Source organism: Dendrobates tinctorius, unplaced genomic scaffold (genome assembly GCF_039654945.1).
Source record: "Dendrobates tinctorius isolate UK_male_01 unplaced genomic scaffold, ASM3965494v1 ptg000007l, whole genome shotgun sequence".
Classification (NCBI taxonomy): Eukaryota; Metazoa; Chordata; class Amphibia; order Anura; family Dendrobatidae; genus Dendrobates; species Dendrobates tinctorius.
This window is the reverse complement of record NW_027361675.1, coordinates 39585028-39610117: the sequence shown is the minus strand read 5'-3', so window position 1 is coordinate 39610117 and position 25090 is coordinate 39585028. Positions and strand designations below refer to the sequence as shown.

Genomic DNA, 25090 nt, shown 5'->3' with positions numbered 1-25090 from the left:
GACAACTAGAAGAGGTAGAACTGTAGGGGGAGGCGGAGCCATCTGAACCAATGATGAGAAAGACAGAGACACACCTCCTATCTGAGACGCCCTGGCAAGTGAGCATTAATAAGGGATACTGCTGATGACTATATGCTCCTACACATGGGTGTATTATGACTCAATCAAGGGGGTCATAGTGTACCTTTCAATGTCTCGAAGCTATTATAGAGGCATTGAGGTTTTAATATCTATTTCTCACATAGTTAAGAATAACATAAAAACAATATATCAATACAAAATTTATTCATTTAAAATTTTCTACATGAATTAAAATTTTGGCTAAACATAACATTGCATCAACAGGTTATTTTAATTTAACTTACATTTATAGCCCTGTAGAAGAATAATGTCACTAAGAACAGAGAGCAGGTTAAGTGACAAAGTACAGGTCTCTAAATAGGTGTCACTGCCCACCAATAAAATTGCAAATCAATGATCAGCAATATTTTTATCAGTTTTGATAAAACTGAATCAAACATTTCTTGACCGGGCTTTATTCACTCACTTTTTGGGGCTTGTAAAGCATGCCATTAATTTAGAATATTTTTCATAGTGCTTTTAATCATACATTTTGGCAGGGTCTTTTATTTTGTTACACATGTAACATGCATTTTTCCAAGGAATTTTTCATATCCTATGCAGAAGCCTATCAGTAAAATGCCATACTCAGATCATGCTAAGTTTTGAAAAAAAAATGGCACGCCTAAAAAATAAATTCACCAAAATGCCTCAAACAAATCAAATTGTTCATAATGTGTTTAATATATTACTACAATTTCGGCACTCAGAGTAGGTGGTACAATAGTGAGGCTATAACTGTTATAGCAGATCTGAAGAACTAAACACTTTGTAATTAAATTGAGGTGATATTTATTGATTTTCATTCCAACATTCACATTAATGCATGCGGTGCTCCCCACTGTGGTTTTGCCGATTACATGCAACCCATGTACTTGAAGAAGTACAGAGTTCAAGAGGTTGTCCGGCCTTAGGCTACAAGTCTACAATCACTCTGCGAGCTGTGGGGATACTCCAGTGCCAGAGGCAGGTGCGTGTGATTTGCATACATGCGGTCAACTGTCGACTAGACGTGTGTGGCCTCGCTCAATGCACGTCTAGTCCCAATGTGGCTGGAAGTATGCAAATCACATAATTGTGGTCAAATGACTGCCCGCTCCCAGTGTCGGTACAAGAGAATCTGCACAGCTTGCAGTGTGAGGATTCACAAGTCTGCAGTGACACAGAGTGACTGCAGACTTGTAGCCTAAGGCCTGACAACCCTTTAATGCCCGAAACAATTAACATGCATATCGGATTACAAATAAGTATCACCGTCCTCAATTTAACTGCCTAGTTCTTCAGATCTAATATTTCACTACAGACTTTAACAAAAAATCTGATGACATAAAAAATGCAGTAAAAATTGAAGATGCAAGCACCATAAAAAATAATTGAAGATGCAAGCACCATAAAAAATACAACGAAAAAAAAACCCACTACATGTAAAGATGGTTGAAGCCGATTATCCAACTGAAGAGCAGAGGCTATCTGAAATGTAATTAAGCATTGAATTTTACAAATTAGTTAAATATGCAAAAGTACCGACTGTGATGAAGACTGTACAGCACTTCATACAGCTGGAGGTTGATGGAAACCTTATGTTCTGCCGAACAATTAGCAGCCAAGCAATCACAATGAAGACATATTAATATGTGCATAAACTGGTAGGCACTCGAGTCATTATTAATACTAAGAGGATGAAAAGATTAGAATTAACAGAAGAGGTGGAACTAGTTTTCTAGATGTTTAGATCATTGTTGTGCAATTCAAATCACATGCAGGTTATTCTTTAACTGTTTGTGAGGTGTAAAAGTGACCGGTAAGAAAAAGTGTAGACGGATGCAACGAGACCAACACATTCCATAAACACAAAGGACTGCACTAATATCACCAAGGCCATTGTAATTTAATTACAAGGCCTGGCTCTGGAAGGTGGCTTTATCTTATTGTGCTGATACAAATTATATATTTCTATATATAGGTGATTGTAAGAAAAGGAAACAAAATACAATTACGTTCACCACAAAGTAGCCCTCTGCTGCCTGACCAAATGGTAAAACATCTCAAAGCGATGTTCTACCTGATCTTCTAGCAAAGTCAAGACTATAATAAATGCAATAACAATAAGGTTTGACTATTGGAATAAAAGTTAACCTGGTGATGCTGACGCCTTCCATGAACAATGTGCTTATGTATTAAAAATAAAATGAGAACTATAATGCATAGTTCCAATTAACAATAAAGTTATCTTGTAGACATCTATAGGAATTATTTTTTTTATCAACTGTTACCCTGTAAGAAGAAATGGAAGAGTGAGTTAAAAACAACAGCACAGATAGCCAAAGATATTATGGCGACTCAAGAATGAGGGTCTATCTGCCTGAGGTTTAATATTTAGCTACAAGCGGTTTCACTTCAAATCTCATCTTTGAAGTCAATATTAGAATCCATACAACTTAGGACATAGAACATAGACTGGAAGTTTAGCTGAGATCCACTAAATTTAAGGTAGCAATTAGGAATTGAAGCACAGACCATTGAATCTAAGGTCATTTGTTAGCTAATGAAAAAGAAGAACTAAGCAAGAACAGTATTATGCTGCTATTAATCTTGTTCACAAAATAGTTAAAAAAAGGTTATCTGGGTTATCACAGAAAAGGTCATTATATCCCCATTTCCCACTGAAAAAAGGGAGTGCTAATCCATGACGTCACATTAATGTTTACAATGTGGTAAATTTTGATCACTGCAATTAAAGTTGCTTTGTTGGTTAAGTGGTTACTGTTCATAGTAAATCCCAAAAACCATGGCATGGAACCACATTATTATTGTATTTCCATAAAAGTGGGTGTTGTGCCATCACATGATAGAACACCGGTTGCGACGTAATGCCCCTTGAAAGCGTATTGCAGCATGTACATGCTTGCATCTAGCACAGCCAACACTCTTAAGTAGTTCACTGAAAAGTAGCAGTATGTGCCAGTTATATTTGGCAGAGCATTCAATGTAGCCACATTTCCAGGTCTTTTTCACTAGGTGGGACACGTTCCAACGTGGGATAACACGGCCTCGTTGTAAGTCTCGCTTATTCCCAACTATGATAATTGGAGTTTCCGATGTGCCAATCACTCTGGAAAATAAAAATATCATATTAAAATGAGTACAACTTAGGCTCAGGGTTAGCATACACTTATATAGGTGAATAAACAGCAGAAGGATTCGGGTGACTTTTTAGAATGTGTTTCCAGGTATAAGGAATAACATTATTTTTGGTTATTATCTGACTTGTATTTTGAATATTTTACCAAATTCCCCTTTGCAGGCTTAGCTGCAGGAAGCCACAGTAGCTTTTTTGTGTACTTTGCTTTTTTCTCCACATGGACTATTCTAGGCAGCAGCTATAATCTAATCTCTCATTAAAAACAGACTTTGTGTGTGTGTAAGAGGTGGCAGCACAGTGAAGTTTAGCTGTGTCACATTACAAATCCTCTATGAGCTTTCCTTTTGTCATAACATGGTCAGCTCTGCTGTACTGTCTTCACCCACACTGTCTGCCCAGAGCTAGGAGAACAGTGCCAGTATTCCCCTTTTGTCTATTATGCTCAATTTGTACTGGCTCTGCAGTGAGTAAAATCAGGTAGGTTACTCCTTTATGCGAGATAATGACTTATCTGGTCTCACTGCAAAGTGCCAAGTTGCATGAGCACAGAGACAAGTTTGATTACTGACCTCTCCAAATAGTTTGTGTGGATGGCAGTACAACACAGGTGACCCTACTATGAATGGAGAATAGAAGGGATTGTAATGTGACCCAACCAAACTCAGCTGCACTGTCTCCCTCTCCCTACACTGACTCATGCAGGAGATTAGAGCTGGATAATTACATTCCACACAGTGAGAAATCTGCTGTAAGTTATAGTGGACATGTTTTTTCCTCTTGTATGTGGATGCCTGCTTATGATTGGCAGAGCTAGTTCTTTGCACATATAGTATTTTGGCTTTTTTAGTGGTTTAAACTAGTGTATTTTTATGCCATTTTGTCATTAATAATAATAATATAAATGTTTTATATAGTGATCCCTATGCAATTGCATACTTTCATGTTTATGGTATTTTTCTAAGTATGTGCTAGGCTGATCCTGAATTATTTGGTAGTGCTCTCATACACATACTTTTCTCTCTGATTGGCAGAGCTGGCAGCACCATGAGAGGAGATCTACTACAAGTGTTTGTAATGAGACTTAACTCTGCAGGACTGCCCAACACACTACTGGAGATGAAAGCTGCTAATCACACTCAAGTCTGCTGTACTCCAGCACATGTATTCATACTCTGCAGTAAGGAGAGCAGACTGTTTCATTATGTCTCACAACAAGTCTGTTCTAATCTATTGTGGGGGCATGATTTGATTTCCCCAGTATGTTGCTGCCTGATTATGATTGGTTAGCATCAAAAAGAGTAAAAAGTACACACCCCAAAGTGAAATCTCTCTGGTAATGCCCACTTGGCCTTAAAAAAATTAACTGTCTAGGTGTCAAATAATTTCATCACTAATATCCACAAAGGAGAGACACAAAATAGTAGTAAATAAAGGAAAAAAAACATTTTATTCTGCTCTGCAGCCCCCTTTGCACTTTAAATGATTATCCCTTTAATCCAGATAGTCATACCACAGAACAACATTAACAAATAATATTTCCCATATGTCTGCTTTACATCAGCACCATTTTTAAAATGCTAATTTATTTTGTTAGCCTTTTAGGAGGTTTAAAAATGTAGCAATAATTTTTCATTTTTTCAAGGAAATTTACAAAATTTATTTTTTGAGGGACCTATCCAAGTTTGAAGTGACTTTAGGGGTGCTATATATTGGAAAACCCCAAACATACCACCATTTTAAAAACTGCACCCCCTGACATATTGAAAACTGCTGCCAGGTAGTTTATTAACCCTTCAGGTGATTTTCAGGAATTAATGTAAAGAGGTATAGCCAGAATGAAAAAGTGTTTGTTTACCACCTAAATGTCGCTAACTTCTGAACTGGCCGCTGTAGCCAGCAGACTCTAAGGCCGCTGATTGGGCCATGAACTGCTATGGCAAATATCAGGACCACACAATCATGATCTCGGTGTGTCAATTAGATTAAAGTGCAAGCCCCCCACAATCTATTAACCATTTATTTGATGTAGTCACTTTTGACAGCAGCAATTAAGGGGTTAAACAGGTATGGATGGTGCCAACACCGATCATTTGTGATACAGCAAGTTGTCAGATATAGTGGACAGCCGACAGCTGCTGGATTGTCACCTGTATGGGGATGATATTCCCTTATATCTCAGGTCAGTACAAATACCTATTGGCGGTCATGAAGGGGTTAAATTATTATGAACTATCTGCTCTCGGTGTCGTTTAATTTTTGTGCAGGTTACATCTCAAAAACTGAGAATTCCTCTATACAATGACCAGAAAAATGTGCACACATTAGAGTCAAGATTCTTTTTATGGTATTGCTGATACATATGCATCCCAAAAAATGACTATGTCTACTTGTTGCCTAGTTACACTATTAGGCTGGAGCAAAGGACAAAATATGAAGATACAATTTCAGGTTTCTATAGTGCAATAGATACACTTGAATACACCGTAAACATAATAATAATAGTATATATATACGGCAGAGGCATATCTAGGGTTTTGGTTCGGGGGGGGGGCGAAACTTCTGAGTGGGCCCCTAAACAGAGAACATCAGAAGATGACCGCGCTGTTGCCAAAAATAATAATAATAATAATCTTTATTTTTAGATAGCGCTAACATATTCCGCAGCGATTTACAGTTTGCAGACATTATCATCACTGTCCCTGATGGGGCTCACAATCTAAATTCCCTATCAGTGTGTCTTTGGAATGTGGGAGGAAATCAGGGTACCCGGAAGAAACCCACACAAACACAGGGAGAACATACAAACTCCTTACAGATGTTGTCCTTGGTGGGATTCGAACCCTGGACTCCAGCGCTGCAAGCCTGCAGTGCTATCCACTGAGCCACCGTGCTGCCCATATATAATATATATATATTCCATGATTGCGGCGTCAGCGCGGCCCCACATGACGCTCCCTCTCCCATCATTACCCTCTTCCTTTGACACAGCGGGTGCGCGATGACGTCACTTCATCGCGTCCCCGCTATGTGCCGGTCTGACTGCAGCACAGCTCCTGACATCAGAGCAGAGCCACCGCCGAAATCAGCGTGGGAGCGAGGAGGAGAGGAGAGTATAGTTTTTTTTTTATTTATATAGTGAGCCCTGGTTGCATGATTATGATACCCCGTATGGGGGGGCGGCAGCATGATACCCGTATGAGGGGGCAGCATGATATACCCCGCATGAGGAGGGGGCAGCATGATACCCCGTATGATGGGGGGCAGTATGATACCCCATATGGGGGGTAGCATGATACCCCGTATGATGTGGGGCAGCATTATACCCCGTATGATGGGTGCTAGTATGATACCCCTCATGAGGGGGGCAGCGGGATACCCCATATAAGGGGGCAGCATGATACCCCATGAGGGGGCAGCATGATACCCTATGAGGGGGCTGCATTTTATTCTTTGGGGGGGCTGTATTATACCATATGAAGGGGGCTACATTATAGAGAAAGAAAGAACAGAGAGAGAAAAAACAGAGAGAAAGAAAGAACAGAGATAGAAAGAGAGGAAAGAAAGAACAGAGAGAAAGAACAGAGAAAGAAAGAACAGAGAGAGAAAGAAAGAACAGAGTGAGAGAACGAAAGAACAGAGCGAGAGAACGAAAGAACAGAGCGAGAGAACGAAAGATTAGAGAGAAAGAAAGAGGGGAAAGAAAGAAAGAACAGAGCGAAAGAAAGAACAGAGAGAGAGAAAGGAAGAGGGTAAAGAAAGAACAGAGAGAGAAAAAAAAAAAAGAGTGGAGAGATGAAGAAAAAACAGAGAAAAAGAAAGAACAGAGAGAAAGAAAGAACAGAGAGAGAGAGAGAAAAACAGAGAGAGAAAGAAAGATTCTATAAAGATACTATAGCAGTCCGGTTCCCATTGTAGTGTCCACCTGAGTCTCCCAGTGCAGGACATATCATGATCCACTCACATGGCTGACATCCCCGAGTCCAAGGCGATCCCGCTGTCCGCGATGTCGGAGGAGACGGTGATGAATCTGAAGCATTCCTTGAAGTGCCTCCATGGTTCTGTCACAATCTCCTCCCGAAATTACCTCATTTCCGGTCAGCTTCCAGCACGTCACTTCCGGTGGAACATCACGTGCGAATTTTAAAGTGCCCCTCGGGGCTCTGCCATGTACTCCTGTGTCCGCGGGAAAAGTAAGCTCCAGACTGGGGCAGACTCTCTCTCAAAATAAAGACGGTTGGGAGGTATGAATGCTCCCCACCATACACCTTGTACACGCATTGCTCCGCACACCTCATACACACACGGTTCTGCTTTCTATGCCTCGTACACACGGCTCCGCTCCGTACACCTCGCACACACGACTCCACTCAGTACACACGGCTTCACTCCGTAGACCTCGTACACATGCTGCTCTGCTCTGTACATCTTGTACACACGCGGCCACACTCTGTACACCTTGTACACACATGGCTCCTCTCCGTAAACCTTGTACACAAGCGGCTTTACTCCATACGCCTCGTACACACGCGGCTCAGATCCGCACACCTCGTAAAAACACCGCTCCGCTCTGTACACCTGCGGCTCCGCTCCATACACCTCGTACACATGCAGCTCCGATCCGCACACCTCGCACACATGCGGCTCCGCTCCATACACCTCGTACACATGCGGCTCCGCTCTGTACACCTCGTACACATGCAGTTCCGCTCCGTACACCTCATACACACTCAGTTCCGCTCTTTACTCCTCGTACACATGCAGCTCCGATCCGCACACCTCGTAAAAACACGGCTCCGCTCTGTACACCTGCGGCTCCGCTCCGTACACCTCGTAGACATGTGGCTCTGATCCGCACACCTCGCACACACGCGGCTCCACTCCGTACACCTCGTACACATGCGGCTCCGCTCTGTACTCCTCGTACACCGGCGGCTCTGTTCACATGCGTCTTCGGTCCGTACACCTCGTACACACGTGGCTCCGCTCCATACACCTCGTACACACACGGCTCCACTCCGTACACCTCGTACACATGCGGCTCCGCTCCGTACACCTCGTACACACACGGCTCTGCTACATGCACCCTTACCCCACACACAAACTTCTCCTCATCCAGCACCATGACAACCAGCACAGCAGAGTCCTGCATAGTGCATACAGTCAGTGAGGCCCCTGATCATGTAACCTCGACTCCTGCCCTCCTCTCCTGTGACCTCATCACAGGTCCTGTGGCTGAGAAGAGAACATAGTGACAGGGAGCAGGGAGATGATCGATTCTCCCTGCTCTGCCGCAGATACAGTGTAAATCCGGGTGGGCCCCCTCAGAGCGCGGGGCCCGGGGCCACCGCTTCCTCTGCCCCCTCGGTAGCTACGCTACTGATACACGGTATATATTCCATCAAAAAAGAAAGCAGCACACCATGTTAGTTTTCAATAAAGTGCTTTTTTAATAGCCCATATGGCTATGTGCCCAACTATCTATCTATCTATATATATATATATATATATTTATTGAGATACTTAATTAGTCTCTGTATATTAAGACAACTTCATCTAATTTCATAGAAAATGTGCTAAATTTGAAATCTGCAGATCACTTTATGTAATAATTATGTTGTTTTATCCCCTAAAAATTAATACAAAGTGCCGGCCATTATGTGTCTCCCTTCTATATAACTTGCTGCCCACTGCCTGTTGTCAAGTGTAATCTGTCTCTAGTAGAAGTGACACCTTGTTGGATTTCAATGACAATTGAATAGGTGCAGAAAGTATATGGGTGCTGCCAAGCTATGTAAAAATAAGTAGAAAAAAGCGTATTTATTTCATAAAAACATTGTGCTTCGGAATCTGGTTCCTTCCTTCAAGTTGGCTTCCAAGAAGTAGGGTGAGTTTTTGTCTCTCTGCTACTACTCTTGTGTCTTTCAAACTGCACAAAGGCATAACAGAGCAGTCAAGCTATTAGACAATGGCTGCCATAATACACTCTTGGAAGTGAGGGAAAGAAAATTTCAGCACCTGTGGTGTTTGCAAAATTCTGATGAAGAGGAACTGCCCATTAAAAAGAGTGGATAGAAAATTACAGATCATGAGAAACAAGACAGTTCCTGGTCATATTGGACTGGTGTGTACACCAAAAGCAGTTTTAACTTGTTGGAGGTGATAAGAGCAGCAAGACATAGGGAAAAAGAAACAAGCATAGTGAGATGCAGAGTAAGAGAGAGGTACAGACACACATAGACCTGTTCTGCTTGCTCTAATATGTGTTTATCTCACTTCAGTGCTGATTTCACAGCTACACTGCTCAGTACAGCTGTAAGATGTTTTACATGCTGCTGCCATTTCCAAGGGAGTGCTACATAGATATAAGAGAGCAGGAATATATCAAGTTTGTGTGTACTCTGTTTGTAAAATATCATTGCGCTACTCTCTACCCATTATCTTGGTGAAAACTGAAAATTAGAGAAAGCCTGTAGAGGGAAAATTAATAATGAAAATTGGAGGATAAGAGTAATATAATGGACAGAAATAGCTAACACATAACTTATTCTAAAAAGTCCCCTGAAACAATAGATAAGTTAAAAGGAGTTCATGTTATGTACAATTGAAAAAATGTATAGAACATGAATGAAAACCTGCAAAATAGAAAACCATTATCAACCTTATAGAATGTCATATAGAAGTAAAATATTCAGCATGAATGAGGGTTTTAGGGGAGTTTGAGTTACAAGCCCTGGTTAGGAATGCTCTGTTACAGTATTTAAATAGTTATTCCCACAACCACATTATGTTTCACAAAGTAGAGTAAATACATACTTATTGTTAATATACAGATTAAGCTCAACATAAAGATTGTTTATTGTATCTATGTGTTTTTAATCTATTTTTGCCCCTTTGTGTATCCAGCTTTACATAAATGAAGGGGTGGTCTTAGGGTATGTTCCCACATTCAGTAAACGCTGCAGGTTGGGCGCTGCTTACATCCGCAGCGTCCATACCACAGCGGCCAGATGTTACAGCATAGTGGATGGCATTTCAAGAAATCCCAAGCCCACTATGCGTGCACAGATACCTCTGGCTTCCCTGTGGCAGGGCTGGCGTCAGGGGCAGGCAGACCAGGCAGCTGCTTAGGGCCCCCGCTCCCTCAGCTAGTGGTACATGACGCAGCCACTATGGGGCCCCTGTGAGGCAGGGGGGCCTGCCTGCCCCCAGCGCGGACTCCACCCGCCGCCGCATTGAACTGTACTGGCATAGACGCCAGTACAATTCAAAGCAATGATGGAGGAGAGAGTGTCAGCTGACGCTCCCTCTCCGATTACTTCCCGCTCTGCCTCTGACACAGCGGGTGCGCGATGACATCATATCATCGCGCACTCTCTGTGTACCAGGCAGTGCAGGAGACAGGAGCCGAGATGCAGAGGCAGCGCGGGCACGAGGAGAAGGTGAGAAGTGTTTGTTTTTTTAATATCTCAGTGTGAGTACTGGACTTTGGGGCCATTCTTGGGGGGGCTATATACCAGGCTGTACTGCTATATACAGTCATATGTTAAAGTTTGGGCACCCCTATTAATGTTAACCTTTTTTCTTTATAACAATTTTGGTTTTTGCAACAGCTATTTCAGTTTCACATATCTAATAACTGATGGACTCAGTTATACTTCTGGATTCAAATGAGGTTTATTGTACTAACAGAAATGTGCAATCTGCATTTAAACAAAATTTGACCGGTGCAAAAGTATGGGCACCCTTATCATTTTCTTGATTTGAACACTCCTAACTACTTTTTACTGACTTCCTGGAGCACTAAATTGGTTTTGTAACCTCATTGAGCTTTGAACTTCATAGCCAGGTGTATCAAATCATGAGAAAAGGTATTTAAGGTGGCCACTTGCAAGTAGTTCTCCTATTTGATTCTCCTATGAAGAGTGGCATCATGGGCTCCTCAAAACAACTCTCAAATGATCTGAAAACAAAGATTATTCAACATAGCTTTTCAGGGGAAGGATACAAAAAGTTGTCTCAGAGATTTAACCTGTCAGTTTCCACTGTGAGGAACATAGTAAGGAAATGGAAGAACACAGGTACAGTTCTTGTTAAGCCCAGAAGTGGCAGGCCAAGAAAAATATCAGAAAGGCAGAGAAGAAGAATGGTGAGAACAGTCAAGGACAATCCACAGACCACCTCCAAAGACCTGCAGCATCATCTTGCTGCAGATGGTGTCACTGTGCATCGGTCAACAATACAGCGCACTTTGCACAAGGAGAAGCTGTATGGGAGATTGATGCGAAAGAAGCCGTTTCTGCAAGCACGCCACAAACAGAGTCGCCTGGGGTATGCAAAAGCACATTTGGACAAGCCAGTTACATTTTGGAAGAAGGTCCTGTGGACTGATGAAACAAAGATTGAGTTGTTTGGTCATACAAAAAGGCGTTATGCATGGAGGCTAAAAAACACAGCATTCCAAGAAAAACACTTGCTACCCACAGTAAAATTTGGTGGAGGTTCCATCATGCTTTGGGGCTGTGTGGCCAAAGCCGGCACCAGGAATCTTGTTAAAGTTGAGGGTCGCATGGATTCAACTCAGTATCAGCAGATTCTTGACAATAATGTGCAAGAATCAGTGACGAAGTTGAAGTTACGCAGGGGATGGATATTTCAGCAAGACAATGATCCAAAACACCGCTCCAAATCTACTCAGGCATTCATGCAGAGGAACAATTTCAATGTTCTGGAAAGGCCATCCCAGTCCCCAGACCTGAATATCATTGAACATCTGTGGGATGATTTGAAGCGGGCTGTCCATGGTCGGCGACCATCAAACTTAACTGAACTGGAATTGTTTTGTAAACAGGAATGGTCACAAATACCTTCATCCAGGATCCAAGAACTCATTAATAGCTACAGGAAGCGACTAGAGGCTGTTATTTTTGCAAAAGTAAGCTCTACAAAATATTAATGTCACTTTTATGTTGAGGTGCCCATACTTTTGCACTGGTCAAATTTTGTTTAAATGCAGATTGCACATTTTCTGTTAGTACAATAAATCTCATTTGAATCCAGAAATATAACCGAGTCCATCAGTTATTAGATATATGAAACTGAAATAGCTGTTGCAAAAACCAAAATTGTTATAAAGAAAAAAGGTTAACATTAATAGGGGTGCCCAAACTTTAACATATGACTGTACCATGATGGGCTGTGCTGCTATATACCATGGTGGGGCTGTGCTGCTATATACCATGGTGGGGCTGTGTTGCTATATACCAGGCTGTGCTGCTATATACCATGGTGGGGCTGTGCTGCTATATACCATGGTGGGCTGTGTGGCTAAATACCAGGCTGTGCTGCTATATACCATGGTGGTGCTGTGCTGCTATATACCATGGTGGGCTGTGTTGCTATATACCGGGCTGTGCTGCTATATACCAGGCTGTGCTGCTATATATCATGGTGGGGCTCTGCTGCTATATACCATGGTGGGGCTGTGCTGCTATATACCATGGTGAGCTGTTGCTATATACCGGGCTGTGCTGCTATATACCATGGTGGGGCTGTGCTGCTATATACCATGGTGGGGCTGTGCTGCTATATACCATGGTGGGTTGTGCTGCTATATACTATGGCGGGCTGTGCTGCTATATACCATGGCGGGCTGTGCTGCTACTGTATATACCAGGCTGTGCTGCTATATACCATGGTGGGCTGTGCTGCTATATACCGGGCTGTGTTGCTATATACCATGGTGGGCTGTGTTGCTATATACCAGGCTGTGCTGCTATATACCATGGTGGGCTGTGTTGCTATATACCAGGCTGTGCTGCTATATACCATGGTGGGCTGTGTTGCTATATACCAGGCTGTGCTGCTATATACCATGGTGGGGCTCTGCTGCTATATACGATGGTGCAGGGCCGCCATCAGGGCATTACAGGCATTACACCTGTATGGGGCCCTGTGATTAGGGGGGCCCGCCTGGGCCCGGCGGCCGCGGCGCCTGAGCAAGCTGGGTGCTGCAGCCTGGTCCGCGCTCGCCGCTCGGGTCCCGGCCGGGCCCCCCCTACAATTTTTTCAATGGTTCGGGGCCCCCTGTCCTCCCCCTCAGCCTGCTCTGCCTGTGTTAAATTCGCTCAGTCTGTGACAGCAGGGAGGGTCCGGCCAGCGCTTGGCTCCTCCTCCTCTCTCCCTCCCCCCCAGTGCACGGTCTGATGGTCCACACTCCAGCACCGCCCCCGGTTCATGTGACGTCACACGCTGCCTCTTCACTTCCTCATTCCTGAGAAAGCAGAAGAGCGGTGTGCACGTGGTGTCAGTGTGGGACTGGGAGCGGCTGCAGGCCTGCAGCAGAGCAGAAGACTTCGGTCCCTGGACCCTGAGTGACGGTGCGGTGGATGGCCAGCGAGCAGGTAAGTGAATTTTTTTTATGTCTGTATGTCTGGCTGCAGCCTGCTGATCATGGCCCATGGGGATGGGGACATTGGGGCCCGGGGGCCTGTTGTCTCAGTCTGATCATGGGGGGGGAGTCTGGGGGCCCCGGGTGGTGCCGGGGGCCGGTTGTTGTCTGAACATGGGGGGGGGGGGGGGGGGAGTCTGGGGGCCCCGGCGCGATCATGGGGGGACATTGCGGGTTCTGTGGGGACCCAGGGGTCCGGCTGATGGTGGGGGACCCAGGGGCCTGCCTGGCTGTCCGTGGGGAGGTCACCCAGGGGCCCGCCCTGCTGTCCGCGGGGGGGTTTGGGTGACCCAGGGGTCCAACTGATGATGGGGGGACCCAGGGGCCCGGCTGTCCATGGGGGGTCATCCAGGGGCCCACCCGGCTTTCCGTGGGAGGTCACCCAGGGGCCCTCCCGGCTGTACGTGTGGGGGTCTCCCGGGGGCCCGCCCGGCTGTCCGTGGGCGGTCTCCCAGGGGCCCGCCCGGCTGTCCTTGGGCGTTCTCCCAGAGGCCCGCCCGGCTGTCCTTGGGGGGTCACCCAGGGGCCTGCCCGGCCACCCTGCTGTCCGTGGGGGGTCACCCAGGGGCCCGCCCGGCTGTCCATGGGGGGGTCTGGGGTACCCAGGGGCCCATCTGATGATGGGGGGACCCAGGGGCCCGGCTGTCCATGGGGAGTCACCCAGGGGCCCACCCAGCTGTCCGTGGGAGGTCACCCAGGGGCCTACCCGGCTGTACGTGGGGGTCACCCAGGGGCCCACCCGGCTGTACGTACGGGGTCACCCAGGGGCCCGGCTGTCCTTTGGCGTTCTCCCAGGGGCCCACCTGGCTGTCCGTGGGGGGTCACCTAGGGGCTCGCCCGGCTGTCCGTGGGGGGGTTTGGGGGACCCAGGGGCCCAGCTGATGATGGGGGGACCCAGGGGCCTGGCTGTTCATGGGGGGGGTCTGAGGGGCCCCGCTGATGATGGGGGGGACCCAGGAGGCCCGGCTGATGATGGTGGGAGCCAGGGGGCTGATGGGGTGAGCCAGGGCCCAGGGGGACAGATCTCTAGTGCCAAGATTAGTAGGCACATTGTCTCCACCTGCAGCTCAGCCCGTAGTCCTATCCTTTTAGTTATCACAGACTGTGCTGACTAGTACCAGCATGTTGACTGTCTCCACCTGCAGCTCAGCCTGTAGTCCTATATGGGATATCAGCCTACTCAGGACAAATTGTACAACTACTGTTAGGGTCCAATTTCTCATGTTACACTTGGGGAAAAACAAACATTGGGGGTGAAAAGATAATTTTAGTGAAAATAAAATTAGATTTTAGATTGGCACCTAATAAAAACCAAATACAAGCGGTTAGTATGTTAATCAAAAGCCCAAGACAATAGAAAAGGCCGCTTTGTAAACAGGGTAAATTTAGAGTAGAAAAAAAGGGGTTACTAGAAATACTAGGGTCAATGATAATACCCTTTTCTTATGAAAAGTGACTTCTTCCACTCCTGATGAAGTCACATTAGTGACGATACGCGTCGGGTAACAAGAGTGGCATTCATTATGGCTCGTCATGTTCAGTGAGCATGTCTTTGTTCTGCTAGTAGCAAGGGTGGCTTATCATAAGAAAAGGGTATTACAAAGCGGCCTTTTCTATTGTCTTGGGCTTTTGATTAACATACTAACCACTTGTATTTGGTTTTTATTAGGTGCCAATCCTATTACTAACATGGCTGTTTGTTATTTATAAGGTGGCTTGATGTAATATCATCAATATTTCTTGTTTAATCATAAGACTTTTTTGATTGTAGAGTTATTTGAAATTCTGAGGATTTCATTGGCCATAACGAATACACTGAATATATGTGTTTATTATATACTTGTTGCTCTGGCATACTACATAGAATACTGAACTTTTATTGAATATTGTTGTACATTTATATATTGGCCAGGACCTTCAATATATACCGTCAAAACAAAAACTGATGACTAGGTATGTGATATGGTGTTAATGTGTGATCGAGGGCATGGTGAAGTTTTTCGATGAAAGCACGGAGGGATTTTGGAAGGTTCGCATGGTGAAGGAGGAGTTAGGGTGGAGACTGAACTGAGGGTGGAGCCTGGGTGGAGTCTCAAGGGGGGGCCCCATAAATTTTGCCAGTATGGGGCCCCGAAATTCCTAGTAGCAGCCCTGCGATGGTGGGGCTGTGCTACTACATACCATGGTGGGCTGTGCTGCTATAAACCATGGTGGAGCTGTTCGGCTATATACCATGGTGGAGCTGTGCTGCTATATACCATGGTGGGGCTGTGCTGCTATATACCATGGCGGGGCTGTGCTGCTATATACCATGGTGGGCTGTGCTGCTATATACCATGGTGGGCTGTGCTGCTATATGAGGGCTACATTGTATTCTATGGAGGGGATACATTATACTATATAAGGGGCTGCATTTTACTCTATGAGAGGGTTGCCATATATTCTATGGAGGGGCTGCATTATACTATATAAGGGGGGCTGCATTATATTCTATGGGGGGTTACATTATATTCTGTGCAGTGGCTGCATTATACTCTGTGGGGTAGCTGCATTATTCTCTAAGGGGTGGCTGCATTATACTATAAGAGGGAGGTTGCATTATAGTCTGTGGGGGGTTTCATTATATTGTATGGTGGGGCTGCATTATACTCTGGGGTGGCTGCATTATACTATATGTGGGCTGCATTATACTGTATCGAGGAATATGGGGAATACATTATATGAAGAACTATGGGGTGCATTATACTATGGGAAGTGAATTGTACAGTACTACACGGATGACTGGCGGTGTATTATACTATATGGAGCATTATGAAGAGTGTATTTTACTATATGGAGGACTGAGCAGTGTATTTTAATATATGAAGGACTATGAGGCGTCTATTATACAATATGGAGGACTATGGGCACATTATTATATGGAGGACTATGGGGTGTAAACTGTAGATGTGCTGCTGATAACATGATACTGTATGGGGACAGATTGATTCATTAGTGATCGTTCTGTCCCCATCATTCTTTCTCAGATGGTGGAAAGCGGCCGGGAAACAAGTGTCGAATGACTTCAATATTGTTGATCACACTCGTTTAGCGTCCTGAACTCAGCGCATGTAAATACAACCGAAATGCTTCTGTGTGATGTGCAATATGTTAGCATTTGGGGCCCCATTTTAAACTTTGCCTAGGGCCCCACTTTGCCTAAAACCAACCCTGCCCTGTGGAGATGCACATGTGGTGCTTCTTTCCAGACCGCAGCAGGTCTATTTATCTTGCGGAGACACGAATGTCCGCAAGATAAATATCACCAGTGCAATGTATTGGACCTGGTGATTCCACACGGTTCAATGAACACATACGGAAACACCTGCGCTCAAAAGCTGATCGTGGGAACATACCCATATTCTTCTCTGATAAAACTACACTTCCCAGCAGCACTTGCTTCTCGTAAGTATTGTACACCCCTCACCCCTCTCTTATGTGTTCATCACTAGTCCCACCTCTCACAATTATCATCAAGTCAGTCTAAGTGTAGAATTCACCCTATGCTTCTGTGCATTCTCTGTTCCTGTGCAGTACCCTGCATGACTGATTTCATTTTCAGCCATTTACATCTGTGTGTGTGTGTGTGTGTGTGTGTGTATTAGTTGGTTCTAGCTGTGCTCAATTCTCCTCCACAATGGCAATGCAGACCTGTGTTTGTTGTCTACTGCTGATATATCAATTTTTTGAAATGCAGATTTATTGATGCATAAGTCAGGAGATAATCTTCTGCAATATGCATCACTGGTCCCTCAGCCACATAAAACAAACACAGTTCAACTAATCTAAGCCTCTGTATATAGCCCCATCCTGTTGTATAACCTCTCAGTCCCAATATACAGAGCTCTATCCTGCAACACAGCTCTCCTTTTAGCCCCCTCTTGCACTCTATCCTATGTCCCCCTCTATGCACAGCCATATCCTTCAGCCGTATCTTGCAGTACATCACTACTTAGTTGCCAATGCATCACTGCTTCTTGGCATGAGCTCTCATACTGTAGGGAAGAAGGCAGATTTAAAAAATGGCATACAAAATGAGATACATTTTCACAAATGAAAAAATATATGTACATTATTATTACATTATTATTATACCACATTGTGATTTTGGGAATAACCCTTTAAATGTATTAAAATTGATCGCTGGGCAACCCCTATTTTACACTCTGATCTAGCGCTGACCCTCTGGCAACTCTTTTGGACTTTGTTTACATGCCAACTGCAGGCTAACATTGGTAGCCACTGCGTTCAAGTGCTGCACTATTGGCATCATGATGGGGATGGTAGCTATTTTGTAAGCAATATAGTGTGACTACAACTGCCACTGATTGGCATGCTAAGCTGGGTAACCTCTTAACTGCAAGTAGTATCAGAAGTAACTTGAAGCTACTGGACACAAATGCCTCCTGTCTAAGATGTGTCATTTATAGTATTGGTTTCGTCTTATGAGGCAGGGGGACAGTTTGGTCCTCTAGGAACAAGGACCTGGTTACAACTGTAAACTCACATCTGAATAGGAATTATTCACCTTTCAGTAAAGTGGACTCCAAACTTTGTAAAATTCTTAAAACAAACAGAGCAGGTACTCATCCTTTCCAGATCTTGCGCTAACTCTCTGCCGCTGCTTAGATATCAGTGTTTTGGCTGCAGCAGTGACATCATGTCAAAGGCGCGCAGCACCGATACGGCCAATTTCTAAGCTCAGCAGCTGGTCTGAGATAGATGCCACTGAGCTCAGTGACTGGCCACAGCTTCAGCAGGGATGCACCGATACAACTAAAACACTGAGACTCGAGCAGCGGAAGGGAGTTGGAGTTGGCTATGTTTTATAGGAATTTTACAGCATTGGGATCCACTTTATCATACACCAACGTCTAGGTGGTGCTGTTTAACAGTTAAATCTGATTGGCTACCATATTTATAACTGCTCCTAAGTGTGTATATATATATATATATATATATATATATTTTGAATAGCCGTGTGTGTGTGAATAGCCGTGTGAATTATAATAATTATTGCAGTAATAAAATATGAAACACTATCTGAAGGTTTCCTGCGTAATTATGACCCACCTTGTTTCCAAGATCTGTTGCCTTATGGTTTTGATGTATTCAAAGCTGTCAAAGCAACAGATGTCATAGACGAGGATGTAAGCATGTGCACTTCTGAGTCCGCGGCAGCAGGAATCTGCCCACTCCTGCAACATATAACACTATGATATATCTTGCCATGTTATGCAAGCATGAATATTTTTATAAAGATGATGCCATCCGTGTAAGTTACTGTCTTAACAAAGTATTCTCTCCCATTTAATTTTCATTACATAAGTTACTGCTAGATGAGTCTTTATCCTCTCTCCCCATTGAAAGCACAACAATGCTCGGCCGAACCCAGAGCTTATGTACCGTATATAGGTTAGTAGGGAGAGACAGGAGCCTACTGTACGTACGGTACCGTTCAGCTGACAGTTATCTCATGGGTATACCGGCTTAACACTGGAGAAGTTTGGACCACGGAAGGCAATTCATTCCATTTTGCTGAAAATCAAAAACAGAATCATAGAATCATAGAATCTATTAAGGGCCTATTTGACAACACTAATTTTTATTTTTATTCTGTCAAAATCATTTTAATGAGGATCGCAACAATCACTTTCGACTGCTACAGAACATGTACACGATGATACTATGGCTGGAGCTGACTGAAATAAGACAGTTGTCCTCATACTCTATGCCATTGTCAAAGCCTCTTGAATGCATCTTGACCTGTTTTGTAGACCAGGAAAATATATTACAAAATGCCTACCTGTCTATTGCCCAAGTAAATACCACATCCTTATGTGAATATACCCAATTCAATGGTCTGCAATAGAGTGACTAAGACACCAAAACCTTATAAAAGGAGAGAGGGATATGGCAGTTCTTGAGCAATCGATGGTAAAACTTCTCATGTATTTTTATATTAAAGGGCTGTGGTCTTCCTGTATTTGTAGCATATTTAAGGCATCTATACTTAAGTACTTTGTCAGAAGAGTAGCTGTAAAAACTTATGTCCCAAAAAAATGAGAAAGGTATTCAAGGAGTGATACCTTTATTGGCTAACCAGAGAAATTATATTTGCAAGTTTTCAGGGCTCAGGCAGCCCCTTCATCGGGCTGCACTTGTAATGTAGCCTAATTAAGGGGCCACCTGAGCCCTGAAAGCTTGCAAATATAATTTCTCTGGTTAGCCAATAAAGGTATCACTCCTTGAATACCTTTCTCATTTTTTTGGGACATAAGTATTTAAATCGATTTTTCTGGCTAATATGGTACCACAATATTATTTTGTATTGAACATCGTCAGAAGAGTAGCAGAAGCCTTAATACATTGGATAATTACTTTTTTGTAACAAAAAATTGTCAAAAAATTAGCAAGGGATGGCGACTTATTTTTGAAGGGTTGTGGTCTTCCTGTATTTGTAGGACATTTGAGGCACAGGGCCAGACAAATCATTGGTGCAATTGCAGAATGGCCCAAGAGGTAAGAAGGTTTACTCTCACTTCCAAAGCAGCACGCAGCTTATGTCATAGACAGAATTATCAGACTGTAAAGGGCCCCTATATTGTTCTTGCAAAACAAGCAGCAGCAAAATGGAAAAGTCCAGCATCATCAGGAAATGAGGAAAGTATATTAAAACATTATTTTATTAGCAACAGAATTAAAAAAGGAAAAAATTAAAAATCAAAACATACAAAGAGAATAGTCAGGTAGAGCGGTTATGCTCAAAACGAGTATTCCCATGTCCTTTTATTCTCTTTGTATGTTTTAATTTTTCCCTTTCTTTAACTATGTTGCTGATAAAATGTTTTAATATACTTACGGTACCCCATTTTCTGAAAATAGAAAAAAGGTATTTATATGCAGCTCACCGACAAGTGTGTCCTCTTCTACCGGTAGTGCAGGGATATGAAGCTTGGGTTGGCCGCCCGGTAGAAAAGGTACCTCCAGCAATGGTTCCGAGGAAAAATATCATAAAAACAACTGTTTATTTAGAGAAAAACATTTGAAAAATCCATGGTTTAAAAGATGATCAGTACACTTAGATATGCTTGCACTGACGCGTTTCGAACTATAAGTTCTAATTCATAGTATAGTACCTCATTTACTGTGGATGCTGGATTCTTCCATTTTTCTGCTATATCTATATCCAGAAGTCGGTCTGGAGCCTTCAGGCATATTTCATCAGTTGGTGAGCCAATATACAACTTTTCTAATTTTTTTGTTACCCCTTCTGTCTGTGTTCGCTAGTGTGGAGGTATCCAGACCATTGTCACTTCGGCAGCACAGCAGCATAAGCCTTACTACAGTGGATTATTAGATTCTTCCACGTTTTTTTAAACTGCTATACGATTACAGAAAAGTGTCCTACATCATTTTTTTCTGCACTCACTCCTCCTGTCACTATATCCCACGCACTCCTCCCTAACAGGCATGCTGATGAGGGAAAGGGTCATCCCTTCTGCCTCGGGGGTTTATAGCACACACATCTCAGCGTAGGAAGTTGCTGAGGGATAGAGAAACGGGGGTGGTTACCTCAAAGAGTGCAATGCGACATGCCTCTGGTGGGATTCCCCCTGCCTGAATCTCTTAATGTTATGTAACCACCCAGATCACAGAAAAGCTAGCTTATGAAAATATTACAGGGGGCGAGAGAGAGAAAATGTAGAGGGGAATCACAGCAGCGACAACACTAACTGTGACGGAACAGATATATAAGTGCGAGATGTGTGTATATATAAACTGCTCCTGTTAGTAACCATTTCATCTACACTGTGGCATTCAATCAAAGAGAAAGACTCTCGCATACTTAGAGAATTCTATCAGGAGACAGCATCATTGTGATGACATGGTTGTAATGTAAATGTTGGATTCTAAAGAGGACCTGTCAATAGGTCAAATTGGACAGTTTTTGCTCTTACTTTATTCTCACTGCTCTCTTGATTATTCCATTTTTTTCATTTAATTCCATCATATGATTCCAGAAATATGCCTTTTTATTTAGCGCAATCTTTTATGGGCTTTACCATGTGGGCCGTGGTCTCAGAGTAACAACAATGCAGAGCAGTGTATAGACACATCTACAGAGAATCCACTTGGAAAGCCATGAAAATGATCACTAAAGACAAGAGCCAAAACTGACCACTTGACCTGGTGACAGAACCTCTTCACTGGCCTGAAGACTATTCCTAATTTTGTAAAATGCTAGCATTATGACCTTAATCCTTTAATTGCTAGAATGCTTGAGTATCTCATTTATTTATGGTATTTGAGCTAGAAATCCTATTTCCTTTTCAGTGCATGGAAAATATTTCTAGATTTAAAAAATTATATGGCGCAAATATGGTAGAAACTGATTTAATTTTCATTGTGTGCAAATCTAGGTCTAAGGTTTCTAATTATATATAGCATTATGTACGTACTGTAGCCATACCAGCTGTTAGTGGGCCTACTGCTTGAGGGAGCAGCTGGAACACTTACTCTTTTTTGTAGGGGATAACACATTGGTGGCTCTTGTTATGTCATTATTATGTGTGTTCTCTGATATATGGTGGTTTCTTGTCTCTGTATAGTATGTAACTGGTAAGTTTTCGCTTATGAAATATGAGTGGACTGTACAAGTCTTCGGCTGTGTGCACACACTGCGGATTTTGCTGCGGATCCGCAGCGGTTTTGGCCGCTGCGGACCCGCAGCAGTTTTTGCTGCGGTGTACAGTACCATGATTCCCTATGGGAATCAAAAACCGCAATGCAGATGGTGCGGAATTTTCTGCGCGGATTATCTGCGGTTTTCAATCCGCAGAAAGAATTGACATGTCAATTCTTTCTGCGGATTCCGCTGCGGTTTGCCATCTCCTCCATTGAGATGAAAAACCGCAGGGCAAAACCACAGAGCAATCCGCAGGTATTTTGACCTGCGGTTTCACTGCGGATTTTACAAAATCTGCGCGGATGAATCCGCACCTAATCCGCAGCGTGTGCACACAGCCTTCTAGATCAATATTTCTCCAGTTTTAGGCTATGTGCCTACGTATTCAGAAAATTTCTGCTTCAAAACCGGACACCTTCCCAGAAAACGTGCGCTTTATTTCCACGCGTTTTTTGCGCGTTTTCCGCGCGTTTTTTGCTTAAAAACCACACGTTTTTGATGCGTTTTTTTTTGCGCGTTTTCTGACTCATAGAAAATAGCAAAAACACGGACTTTTCCGCAAAATTAATGAGCATGCTGCGTTTTTGGCCGCTAAGAGCTTATTGAGCGGAAAAAAACGCATCAATGTGCACAAAAAGTGCGGAATTCATTTACAATGAATGGGATGCTTCTTTTATGCGTTTTTGAAGCGTTTTGACCAGGACAATCGCTTAAAAAATGCTTAAAAAATGCTTACGTGGCACACAGCCTTAACCCCTTCATGATGGTGCCCTTTTTCTTTTTTGCATTTCTCTTTCGCTCCCCTTCTTCCCAGAGCCATAACTTTTTTATTTTTTCCGTCAATATGGCCATGTGAGGGCTTGTTTTTTGCAGGACAAGTTGTACTTTTGAAAGATACCATTGGTTTTACCATTATCATGTACTCGAAAACGGGAAAAAAATGCCAAGTGCGGTGATATTGCAAAAAAGTGCAATTCCAACTTTGTTTTGGATTTTTTTTACCATGTTCACCAAATGCTAAAACTGACCTGCCATTTTGATTCTCCAGATCATTACGAATTCTAAGACACAAACATGTCTAGGTTCTTTTTAATTAAGTGGTGAAAAAAAAATCCAAAGTTTGTTAAAAAAAAGTTTGTTAAAAAAAGCGTCATTTTCTGAGACCCGTAGCGTCTCCATTTTTCGTGATCTCGGGTTGGGTGAGGGCTTATTTTTTGCATGCTGGGCAGACATTTTTAATGATACATTTTTGGTGTGCATACGATCTTTAGATTGCCCATTACTGCATTTTAATTCAATGTTGCGGCGATAAAAAAAATGTAATTCTGGCGTTGACTTTTTTCCGCTACGCCGATACCGATCGGATTAATTATTTTTTTATATTGATAGATCAGGCGAATGTGGGGATACCAAATATGCGTATGTTTGTGGCTGTTAGAGGCACTTGTCAGCTGTTCAAAACAGCTGACATGTTCCGTGAAAGATGTGGGCTCAGTGCCGGAGCCCACATCAAAGGAGGATACACGACAATACTAGTACGGCGCATGTCGTGAAGTGGTTAAAGGTGCTGTACTGAGTTTGTAAGTTATCGTCTTGTAAGTTGTCGCCATGCGACAAGTGATAATTTACAGGTTTTTGAAGGTCGGACAGCTAGGACATCTTACGCATCTTCATGAATCAGGATCACCAGACGAGTGGCATGCACCTTTGTGTGCTCCTAGCTAGTGATGTGCAAATTTGTTCGGAAAGCGATCGTCAAACAAAAATTCGGCACGAATATTGCACATTCGGATTCAAGATCGGAAACATGAGCAAAATTTTATAAAATCGATAACATTTGGTAAAAAGTGCGAGAAAATATTTGCATTTCCACAAAAGTATTTTCAGCACTTTAGCAACGATAATGGTGGTGTATCCTGAGCGTTTGTCACGTGTTTGATGAGGGGAGGGGGTTTGTAGAGCTCAGAGGCATGACGCTCTTGTAAACAGTAATTTTAATGTAATGTAAACTTCTCTCACGGTCAAGCAGTTTGTCCGGTTCACCGTGCTCCACTCTCTCTCAGCACTGCAGCTAGACCATGGTTCCACAGTTGTGGTCACGTGAACCACCATGGTTACTTACCGGTAGCCGGTTTTTCCGGAACCCATGACAGCACACCTGAGAGAGGGATCCGCCCCGTCAGGACAGGAACTTACTGAGATATAAGGGGCGGCACCTCTCCCCCACTTCAGTTGGTTACAGAGCATTGAGAGGACTTCCCGGTTAGTTACATGTTAATTCAACACCACATCACACAAATACACCCTACTAACGTGCACACCCATACGGTGAAAAAGGGGGGGATATACGGGTGCTGTCATGGGTTCCGGAAAAAACGGCTACCGGTAAGTAACCATGGTGGTTTTTCCTTCACCCATGACAGCACACCTGAGAGATTTTTGGAGACTTTGAACCACCTTAGGGAGTGACCACCACTTGCAGCACCCTTCTACCAAAGGTTAAGTCAGCAGAGGAGGATAGATTCAATCTACAATGCTTAAAGAAGGTTGAAGGTGAGGCCCAGGTAGCGGCCTTACAAATCTGTTCAATCGATACCTCTGCCTTTTCAGCCCAGGAGGTCGCCACGGCTCTGGTGGAATGAGCCTTGATGCC

General features: G+C 43.5%; 1 protein-coding gene across 9 annotated transcripts in view; it reads right to left on the bottom strand.

Annotated features, from left to right (window-relative positions):
• Positions 1-268: 268 nt before the first annotated feature.
• Positions 269-25090, bottom strand: part of RASL10B (RAS like family 10 member B) — a 216325-nt gene continuing 191503 nt past the window's right edge. For all 9 annotated transcript variants that reach the window (XM_073573679.1, XM_073573688.1, XM_073573711.1 and 6 more), the window contains 2 exons: positions 18822-18946; positions 269-3232 (listed from right to left, as the gene is read on the bottom strand). In XM_073573679.1, the coding sequence (XP_073429780.1) occupies positions 2962-3232; positions 18822-18946 (396 nt within the window). In that variant the 3' untranslated portion in view covers positions 269-2961. The remainder of the gene's footprint in view (positions 3233-18821; positions 18947-25090) is intronic.